The sequence below is a fragment of the Poecilia formosa genome, unplaced genomic scaffold (assembly GCF_000485575.1).
Source record: "Poecilia formosa unplaced genomic scaffold, Poecilia_formosa-5.1.2 Scaffold621, whole genome shotgun sequence".
NCBI lineage: Eukaryota > Metazoa > Chordata > Actinopteri > Cyprinodontiformes > Poeciliidae > Poecilia > Poecilia formosa.
This window is the reverse complement of record NW_006800560.1, coordinates 102,175-113,448: the sequence shown is the minus strand read 5'-3', so window position 1 is coordinate 113,448 and position 11,274 is coordinate 102,175. Positions and strand designations below refer to the sequence as shown.

The window sequence follows — 11,274 nt, the reverse complement described above, 5'->3', positions numbered from 1 at the left end:
CAGCAGGATTAGCTGGTTTTAAAGTGCCACCCTCTTCCTCCTCCTCCTCTTCCTCTTACACCGTTACCACTCTTTGTGTTTGAAATTAAAAGCCTTCACACACCTCTGCTATTCAGCCTCACGACAAAGAGAAATAAAGGCCAGAAAAGAGAGGAGATATCATAAAAAGCTACAGGAGGTTATTAACTCGTAAATAAATTTGAATATCATGTGGGGCTAATATTTATACCTGCTTGTACTAAATTTTGCAGGACTATAAATATTGTTGTTTTGGTATCATTGACAAGTAATTTTTGGTAGGAATATTAATTTGCATGTTTATAAATGTGTCAGAATTAGCCAAAATGCTATTTTTCATCTGTCTTTCCTGGACAATTAGTAGTTTACCTTGTTAAAACCAAGCAAACGTTTTACAAACAAGGTTAAAATGACTTGGCAATACAGATTTTGTCAATAAATGCAATCAATGCCAAAACATGGAATCTACAACCAATGTGTCACATTAAGGAATAAATAAATTCATTGTATGATAAATCAAAAGGAGCTCAATAATTTCTATTCCAATGATTAACATTTCTGAAAGCTAATTTTGTTTACAGAGACTCGTAATCCATTTTATTTATGGTCTGGGTTGTGGGGGGTTTATTTAGATTTTATTTGGTGGTTTTAGTTGGTTTGTTCATTGTTTTGGATATTTAAAATGTCTTCTAAGTCCAGTGTAAAGTGTTCCTCACTAATTAAAGTGTATTGATCTTTCAGAAGGCGAGTTTGTGCCTTCATCAATATATTACTTAACGATGTTATCGTTTAGCACAATAATTTCTAGGACAATTTATCGTGACAGGCCTACGCATAATTATAAAAAATATAAGAAATAATTAAAAATAAATCAATCTGTCGTCTATGTGACAAAACACACCTGGTCATATGGAGGGATAATATATTGATAATGAAAAATTAATCCAAGATTGCCTCTCAAATACCAATTAACTTTAAAGAAAGAACTCTTAGCACTGGAACTGGAAGATAGTTTAATTTTCAAACTAGAACCCAAACTCATACTTAAGTGTGGAGAGTTGTTTTCCATATCCTACAACTAAAAATCAGAAAAGTGAGGCATAATTTCATATCCAGCCCCACTAAGACATTATGCACTATTTCACTAAACAGCCTTTGACTGGGATAAGCACAGAACGTCTTCAGACTAAAGTTTTTGTCCATTTCTTCTTAGGAAATGTCTGAGAACATCAGTTTGCTGTAGATTCCCATTTGGACACAGGTTTGGGCTTTTAATAGGCCGTTCCAGCAGATAAACATGCTTTGATCTCATTTAACTCTGGTTGTTTGTTCTGGGCATTTCCCATCCTGAGAGCAGAACCTCATTGAGAATCTGAGGCAGACTTAAAAGCTGACATTCACAGACAAACTTCATTCAATCTGAATGAGACTGAGATGTAAACTGGTTTCCTGAAAGCACCGCAGTCACCTAAAACCCCCCAAAATATATCAAGGGTTTTTGTTGTTAGCATGAATAAATGTGGAACAACTCAGCAGGTCTGGATGGACGGTACCAGAGTAACTACAGAGTAACTGCAGGTCCACTTACTCTGGTGGTTAAACCCATTTTTCACAGCTTCAGAACAGAAACATGGCAAACATTAAACACAAGGAGAGATTCAGTGATGGCGACAGTGTCATAGTTACACACAAGGTCATTGTGTCATCACACGGCACCCCACACACACACACACACACACACACACACACACACACCTCCCTTTATGTTGCAAATTTAAGGGAGATTTTCCTTGTCGTTTATAGTAAACATGACTGTAAACAGTCATTTGCAGAGGCAGGAATAAAATAAAATCCCTTTGAAATAGCTGAAAATTTCACCTAAATTAAAACATCTTAACATTGAGAACATTTTACACAGAAACATAGCCACATATTTGTGTTTTTTGTTCTATTTTTGAGTTAAAATAAACTCAATCTGAACTCCAACGGTTCAGTTTCAGTTTGAATTTTATGCCAGTCGCCCCCTGCTGGTCTGTTTATCACACTGCAGATGTGAAAACTTTGAGCTATTTTTAATGACAGCGAGAGAAATATGAATGAACTGATCTCCCAAAAGCAAAAACAGCATATTTTAAAATTTATTTAAGAATTAAAACCTTGAAAATGCGCTTCATTTGTAGTCAAGCTCAGCTTCCTCCTCTTCATTTGACATTACAGGTGTTTGAAGTCATAAAAAGGGAACACGGCCAGCTTCTGTGATTCATCATTAACATCCTCTTTACCCTGAAAGCCTTAAAACAAACAGAGGCTTAAACACAAAAACACGCCTAAGTTCCCAAAAAGCGGAGCGGAGTTGGAGGCGGGACGAGGAGGCTGCAGCAATCAGAGACTTTTTATCTTCTTTTTATAAACCATTAAAGCTTTATCTTTTAAATATAACCTCTGAAACACAGTCTATTCAGGCAGCATCGGAGTAGGTATCGGTATGAAACGCATCGTGCATCGCTAGCAGCGGCTCTAGCAGTTAAGATATCCACTTCCCTCTCTGACAAATAGCCTCACCTCCACTCCTCGATCTGCTCCGAGCTTTTTACTCCGTCCTCCATCCCTCACAGTCCTCTTTGTGGTCCATACATGCAGAGATAAATCCCGGATCCAGAGGCGGCAGCAGGAGTTAGACCACTAAATGTCTGCAGGAGCTGCTGCCTTCTTGTTCCGAAATCTTCTCCATGCTTTTTCCGGGGAGGGACTTCCAGTTCACCCAGCATGATGGTCTGCTGCTGCTGCTGCCATCACAGGATCCCGCACAGTCACTTTCAAATTAACCACCGGGTCTCAAATACGCTGTAAAATATTAATTCAATCCACTTTTTCAAACTTTTTAGTGAATTCTGGTGGATTCAGTTCAGTTTTTCCTGCCGAAATTGTCATTTGTAGATGTGAAAAACTGCGGGGTTTTCACTGTTTTTGTGTTCCGATAGATTAAATAAATAAATCCTGAACACAGAGGCGATTCAAGCGATTGACACATTTAAACGTATTCAAATAGTTCTTTATTCTGGCTTGAAAGTGATCCGTTTGAATTATTTCTTATGTTTTATAATAATTGTGTTGTAATTTTGTTTGCATTTACCGTTTGTACTAATTGACAAAATTTGCCATAATTTGTCTAATTGTGGCACATTTACAGAAATGTTAGTAAATAAAAAAATAATCCGTTTCAAAGCAGGTCTTAATATGATTTTATTTAGGAATATCAAAGTAAAGGAGGCTGATATATAAACATACCAAAACACTTTTAAGATTTTAAATTATAAAAAATATAGAGAATTAAATCACATTTCTAATTTGTGCTGGTGCAGCACGCTGGCTGTAAAATGCTTAACCTGCTTTACTAAAATCCATTCATATTGGTAAAATATGAATTATTATCTAGAATTATTATTTGATGAAAAACAAAGGGAAACCATTTAATTTACAGAGAATAAAACCAAAATATGCATGCAATGTGTTTTATAGATGTTTGAATGAAAAAGTATCTGCAAATTTATTGCGTGTTCACACACGCACACACACACACACACACACACACACACACACACACACACACACACACACACAGAGAGAGAGATAGGAAGCAAGGAAGGAAGAAAAGACACAAAGGGAACAAAAACTAAGGAAAGAAACAAACGAAACAAGAAAGTAAGGAAGACAACGAAGGAAAGAGTGAAGGACGGATGTTTAAAGGAAGGATGGAAGGAGGAAGAACAAAAATAAAGAAAAGTGCAGAATAAAGAACAGAATGAATTTCACAAAGCAGCGATGGAAAGAGGGGGACAGAAGAAATTACAGAATACCACTGAATGAAAGGAAGAACAAAGGAATAAAAAAGACGAGAAAAAGAAAAGAATGACAAATACAAGGAAGGAGAGAAGAAAGGATGGATTAAACAAGATAAGAAGGAAAAACAACATTTAGACAGAGGAAGGGAAATCAAGTCTTAAAATATAAATATCTTTTGTTTCCTGTGAGAATAAAACATCGAACTCCAGATGATTTTGCATCAAGTGATTCTGCAGCTGTAAATCTGAGCTGTGAAGATGATCAAACAGAGATTATTCTCTACAACGACAGTCAAAATAAAACAAACCTGTCAAATATACACTTTATTTACATTGTTTTTATATATTTCAGGGGTCTTCCCAGGAAGGCACTTCATCAGGAGGAGAAAGAAAAGCAGATTCATTTTGGGTAAAAAGGTGCGACCCAGAAAGGACAGACGTAACTGAGGCATTTATACGATCATAACTGAAAGCACGAGAATCGATTCTTCACACCAAAAATGATTTAAAAGGAAACATGTGACCTAAATCTGATTATCAAACATTAAGAGAGGTTTTGTGATTTATTAAAACAAGACGGGAATAAAACAAAACAAAGGAGAACAGAAGTGCTGTTTTACAGCCGGGTGAACGAGGGACACTTTCTCCCAACATGAAAGTTTGAGATGAGTGACATTGGCGCGAGGAGATCGTTCTGGGACAGAAAAACAAACCGTGATGTCACAAAAAGAGGCGACAAATCTGATTGGAGGAGGTCAGTGAAACGACTACGCGGAGCTAGAAAAATCAAGGAACAAACCATTAAAGGCGGCGAATAAATATCTTACACAGTTAGTGTGACAAGACGACGATTCCCTTGTTTTAAGAAGTAAACTACTGCATAGCAGAGAGTGAAAAAGGAGAGCTGTAAAAATATCCACTTTAACTTTTTGTTCCTTTAGAGTGTGTTGGTCAGCGGAGCAGAGAAAATTCGCCAATGAAACTGTAAAATCTCCGCACACGTTCTCAAGCTTCTTTATGTCAACAATCGTCCTGTCTGCAGGAATGTAAGGAACCTGAGAGGAGGCCTTTTGTTTCTCACTGCTCAGCTGAACTGCACCCATCCTGACTTGCCGGCGTCTTGGTTGGAGCTGCGGGGTGGAGACGTGAACAAAAAAAGGAGAGATGAGTTCGCTCTCTTCTCCCGCAGGACAATTCAAACACTTTTCAGACATTTTCAAGCTTTCAAACGTTTCCGGCTCCACACTTTGGAGATAAACACGATGCAAACGAACTGAAGAAGAGTTTGTGAAGACGCTGACAAATTATTGATAGGTTTTTGGCACATAGAAATTATTTTAGTAATTGTTTATGACCTGAAACAATAAAAGTTTAGCCAGATTTAACTTCAGACAGAAAAAATTTGCCTTTTTATTAGTATTGAATATCTGGTTTCAACTATAAAAGGTGCTTTCCAAATTTAGGCTTTTAACCAAATGTTAAACTGAACTTTATTACTAAACTTTAGAGATACAAACAAATTCAAATAAAAAATATATATCTCATCGATCCCAAAGGGAAACTAAATCAGCAGACAACCAAAGATGTGTTGTGATAAGGGCTGCAACTAACGATTATTTTAGTAATTGATTATTCGGATGATTAATCAATTAATCAGATATAAAAATGATACATTCTGCCGATTTTTCATTTAACCACTTTAGCTTTTTCTATGCAGTACTAGAAATGCATTAAAAATGCTGAGTTTGAATATCAAGCTCTTCCAGTGACTTTATACAGAAATTAAGCACTTTTCAAACCCTGGAAGCTCTTAAATTCAAGGATTTTCAACCACCTGTACGAACCCTGTGAGTGGGAACGAGGGAATGAGAGCTGATGACACAGACACGATTAAAAAGAGGAAAACGTACTTGGAGCCAGCAGATGTGAAATCCCCCCACATGTCAGAGCCGGGCTGGGCTGCAGCGACCGGAGAACCCAAGTCCAACAGCGGAGCTGAAGGCAGAAATCCTGTTAGAACGACGGAGATATTCCGGATAATACCAACTACAGTCGATGCGTTTGCAGAGCAGGACGGTACCGGTGCTGGGCTGAGCAGGTGGGAGCGTCTGCAGTCCTCCAGGCGGAGGCAGGACGCCGCTGCCGCTGGCTTTTCCTCCTGGAGGGGGAGGGAGCAGACCGCCACCCAGAGGCCGCGGCTTGGCGCCGCCTGCGTCTTTCTTCTTGATGTTCTGAAGTGATCAGATCGGTTTCTGCGTGTTTATATCAGCTCGTTTCGTTAATCATGTGATCGTCCATGCTGCGTTTCCTTCTGCTCACCCCGATGCTGATCTTGATGGTCTGTCCTTCCTTGAAGCTCAGGTCCAGTTTAGGTGCTGAACTCTGAGACGCCTCCAGTTTCGCAAGATCCCCTTCTTGTTTCACCCACCTTTAGAGACACAAACAAATAAAAAAATACTGTATCGATCCCAAAGGGAGACTAAATCAGCAGACAACCAAAGATGTGCTGTGATAAGGGCTGCAACTAACAATTATTTTAGTAATTGATTATTCAGAGTATTAAGCAATTAATCAGATAAAAAAACTTGGCACAAAAATCTGCCGATTTTTCATTTAACCACTTAAGCTTTTTCTATGCAATATTAGAAATACACTAAAAATGCAAATAAACCAATAATTCAGTTCCTTCTTAAAATAAGAAAAACATTTTAAAGCCTAAAATACAATAACATAGCACTCCTTCTGCACTCATTTGTATATTAACTGACGATTATTTTATTAACTGATTAACAATTAGATAGCAAAAGATGCTTAATAGTTGTTGTTTTTTTTAACAGATTTGAACCCAGTGAAGTTAAAACTACGCCACATGAAGATTACTGGGTGGAACATTTTTACCAAGTGTTTTCTTTTTTTAATCTTAAATGCAAGCTGTCTATATTTTTGTATGTACTTTTGGTCTTTACTGCATTTGTTCTCCTCTTACTTAAAATGATCTTGTAAAGCCACATTGAAGTCAAACGAGTCTCCACGGTCAGCAAAACCCAAACCGATGAAAGCGTGACGTCCTGAAAAGAAGAAAAAGAAAAAGAAAAGAAAAACAGACTATAAATTAAAAAGAAAATCATATAAAATACAGGGATACAAAGAGGATAAAGTAACCAAATTAACTAAAACTACTGTTAGTTATATACTGGATAGAGCTGATGCTACTTTTTTTTCTTAAATCAGAAACGTTCTCACCCGTTCCGTCCTCTATCCGGATGACAAAGTACCGGCTGGAGTCTGTGACGGCCTCCACTGCGTTGCCTGGATACTGCTCAACCGGGGCTTGTGCGTACAGCTCTCCTGCAGAGAAACGCAGAAACAAAAACAACAGATACATGAAGCAACGTTTGAGCAGAAACCCGGATCAGGCCGTTGATTAAGTAATACAAAAACATCAAGATGACGTGAAGGAAAATCAACCCTAAAACATGATTTGACTACGTTAGTCTTTAACGATCAACAACCAAAATAAGCAGTGAAGAAGTTGCTTTTTCCTGATAACATTCTGTCGTTTTAAAAAGTATTCACCTGTGTTTCTGTCCTCCAACTTGATAAAGGCCTTCTTGCCTTTGGCGGTGATTTTCAGCCTCCCACTCCACGCTGGTTCATCCAGCTTCCAGTCAGCAGCGCTAAGGGAAAGAAAGAAACAACAGGAAACACACATAATCAGAAAGGGAAGGCGGTTTGTGCCATCCGTATTTATCTGGAACATGTGATTTAGTCTCCGTTTCAGCAGCTTTAGCCGTACGCATCAGGGGGAAGTGAAATTAAGAAGGGCTGCAAGAAGAAAAGAAAATGCTTTACTATGATATTCTCACGATAAACAATCTTTATCCGTCTACTGGTTTATTTTAACACAGTTCCATTCTATCAGGATGGGCTGGTTGTGATTACAGCATGATACCTGCAGCTCCTTTAAAAATGATAATTAAGCCCTGAACTGCTTTGTCATGTTTTGCCTAAGTGGATTTAGGCCTGGAGTTTGCTTACTTTGAAGTTGTAATGTGACAAATGGTGGAAAATGTTAAGTGTTCTGAATGTTTTAGCGAAGAGTTACATTTTAATGAAATGGTTTAACTGTTAAACAAGCTAAATTATTTCCTTACTGTTTTCAACAGCACACTCCAAAGTGAGTGCTTATTTGGATTGTTGCTTCATCTAAAACTGGTTTTCCCCCCTCATTATCACAATGTTCCCCTCAAGCTTTAGGTGGATTTGGGAGTGTATGAGTAAGTCCAAATACTTACGAGCATAAACATCAGTTTAAGTTTACAGAAAAACATAACAGGAGTCTTACGGCTCACAGCAACAGCGACTTCGTGAGCAGAAACAGCACAAAGAAAAGAAATCCACTTGTACTGATTTGAAAACAAACGCTGCATTCCTGCTTCCATTATCGGACGGACGATAACGGCAAGAAAACTTCAAATAAAGAAGAAAAGTCCAGTCTCAACTGAAAACTTAAGCTTCTGATGAAACCAATTTGCTGAACGCAGCGAGGATGAAACACGCCAGGATGTTGGTGTCACATTTCCGTGAACTAGTGTTTCCAACTTTTCTATCCATTTGCCAGCTGTTTCTCAGCCAACACAAATGTTCTGAGGTTAAGATGGTAATTAATTTCAGCTAACAGTTAATACCGGCAGGGTGTGTCGCATTTACTACTGTTTTGAACCTCATTTAAAAAAAGTACTGTTAAGTAGTTCTGACAGCTCCGTTGTCCGATAATGGAATCATGAATAATAAATTAGCTTGCTGACCAGCACTTTCTCCGAGTCCTCAGAGAGAAACTTTCTCACCGATATCCACGATTGGAGGACCGCGGCGGGATTCGGTAAACATGGACCTCTGGTTTCACGCACAGCATCGACTCATAAGTGTTGTCCTCTGCCATTTTGGAAAGTTTCAGTAAACTGAAAGACAACTTCCGACTTTCAATGGACGGGCCTCCACTCTGCCGCTGCTGCTCGGCTGACGTTGAAGCCGCGGAGTTGGATCCAAACAGCGCCCCCCTGCGGTCGGGATGTTTTAGGAATGCGGCCATTGACTGGAAAAGAGCATCGACGTTTTCCAGGAAAAGAACAGCAGATGAGATAAGATTATTTTTACACTTTCTACTCTATCTGATTGTAGATTGAATGACTTCAACGTCCTTTTATTATCTCTGGCTCAATTCCACCCAGAGCTGGGTAGTAACTAGTTACATGTACTCAATTACATTTACTTGAGCAGCTCTTGAAAAAAATTACTTTTTGGCAAATAAGCCAATATTAAGTCAAATGTACACTGAACTTTTTACTTTTACTTGAGTAATTTAATATGAAGTACTTCTACTCTTGCTTGAGTAAAATTTCTGGATTTTCTACCCACTCAATAAAAAACAAACATGCTTTAATCAAAAACTCACCAAACAAAGCCACACACCTGAAGTTTTTCTTAAAGTTTCAAAAGTTTTTTATTGACAGAAACTGATTTGAAAAAAAATATATTTTCCCTGGTTTTGGTATTTTTTGTACTTATATGAATTATTGTCATTTTTGTCCTTTAAACACTGCTTTATATGCTTTATAATGTTACTCAGTGCTTCAGTAGACATTTTACCAAATACTTTACTCTTACTTGAGTAATTTCTTGGATGGCTACTTTCTACTTTTACATGAGCTCATATCAAGTTAATTGTCTTGATACTTATTTTTGATTAAATAGGGTGACAAATCTCATATAATTTTACATTTACCAGCCACTAGAGTTTGCTTTACAGTAACAGGTGTCGTAGTTTGTGTGCTCCCAGCTGTACCAGCTGAAACATTCAAGGCCTTTTTCGATTTTTTTGTATCTTATCCATCTTTTTGCAAAGCTGTGATCTGTCCTCTGAGCTTTTTAGACACTTTTGTTTACTAAGTCACATTTCCAACAACAATAAGGGCATTTCAGGTATTTTATCTCCTCCACAGCTAAATAAGTCTTTGACTGGTGGTGATTTATAAGTCTGTGATCTTTGGAAGATTTTAGTTTAATTTAATTTATTGTTTATTTGAGAGGAACAGAGTCAAAAACATAGATGAAAAAAATCTAATGTCTGCATCACAGTGTATACAGCCTCAGCTAATTTGCAACATTTATCCCTAGAAATACCTTTAACAGTTGATTAAAATGAAAAGATCAACAGTAAATATAACAAAATGATGAAAAAAAGATGGAAAACAATGTACTGAACCAAAACAATCACTATATTTAAGAATGACTACAAATCTGGTTCATATTTAGCCAATTCTTAATCCTTAAAATGAACATTTTAACGTCAGCTATGGTCTTAAAATCAGTTTCAAAGCTTACAACTTTTAATAAAGACTGTGCATCCTTGAACTAGGATCTAGTGCTTAAATGGGATAAAATCCTGGCAATGTTGGTTTTATCTATAACTGTTTAATTGATCCAGAAGTCTGCTAGTAAATATTATATTACTGTTAAAGTGCAGCAAAGATAGTTATTGAGGATTTTTGTACTGTGACTGTTGTTGGATCTGTGTGTTGATGCTGCGAAGAGTTTTGATGACGGCTTTCACATCCCTGTTAAGCTTATAATTTGACATGTCTGACCTTTTGCAGACACGCCGCCCTCTGGCCAACACAAAACACCTGCATCATCAAATGACAGGGAGCTGAAACGCTCTCATCCCGGAGGATGATCTCAGCCAGCTAATCATGGTGGCAACACTCCTCTGCTGGTGTTGGACAGATCCGCTGGGTTAAAGGTCAGCAGTTGTTTTGTTCACAATATTGTTATTTAAAGTTTCAGACAGTTTTGTTTGTTTTGGATTTTTGTTTTTTTGGCAGCAAGCAGCTTCCGTAGGAGAAGCAGACTGCAGCCTTTCCAGAGAGACTAGCTTGATGCAGTCCAAAACTTTTGCCAGATGAAAACAGCAGGCGCCTCCATGAGGAGAAAAACAATTTGACAGAGCTTGAACAGTTTAGTGAGGAAGAATGGAGGAAGAGTCCAGATGTGCAAGCCTGACTGATATCTGAAATAATTATGTAAACCTTTATTTTGTTACATACTTTAATGTGAAAATCAGTTTTTCACTTTGACATTAAAGGTTTTTGTTTTATAATTTCTTTAAAAAAAAAAAAGAAGTCAGTTTGTTGATCATAATTTTTTATAAAAGCAATACAAAGAGTAAAAGAAGAGAGTGAATACTTTTTTACAGGCACTGCATGTGTAAGCTGTGCAAATACATTTTAAACTTTAACAGCTACAGTAGTAAACTTCCTTTTCACTCAATGAGCTGCTTTTAGAAAATGAGACGCTGTCCTGTTTTCACATAAAGGTTGATCACATTATTCTGCCACCAGTTTTTAAAACAATT

At 37.6% G+C, this 11,274-nt stretch overlaps 1 protein-coding gene across 1 annotated transcript; it reads right to left on the bottom strand.

The window, feature by feature from the left end:
- Nucleotides 1–4,171: 4,171 nt before the first annotated feature.
- Nucleotides 4,172–8,967, bottom strand: necap2 (NECAP endocytosis associated 2). Its single transcript, XM_007541645.2, has 8 exons — nucleotides 8,708–8,967; nucleotides 7,437–7,537; nucleotides 7,104–7,208; nucleotides 6,847–6,928; nucleotides 6,180–6,288; nucleotides 5,941–6,091; nucleotides 5,771–5,855; nucleotides 4,172–4,990 (listed from the first exon to the last, which is right to left on the bottom strand). The coding sequence occupies exons 1-8, from the start codon at nucleotides 8,950–8,952 to the stop codon at nucleotides 4,945–4,947; spliced, it is 924 nt and encodes a 307-aa protein (XP_007541707.2). The 5' UTR covers nucleotides 8,953–8,967; the 3' UTR covers nucleotides 4,172–4,944.
- Nucleotides 8,968–11,274: the final 2,307 nt, after the last annotated feature.

Bases quoted from the DNA above. Each gene is read 5' to 3' on its own strand.
- necap2 (XM_007541645.2), bottom strand. From the start codon at position 8,952: ATGGCCGCATTCCTAAAACATCCCGACCGCAGGGGGGCGCTGTTTGGA. The intron at 7,209-7,436 runs GTGAATACTTTT...GTTTCTCTGCAG, and splicing joins GTTGGAGGACAGAAACACAG to GAGAGCTGTACGCACAAGCC. The intron at 6,092-6,179 runs GTGAGCAGAAGG...TGATCACTTCAG, and splicing joins CCATCAAGATCAGCATCGGG to AACATCAAGAAGAAAGACGC.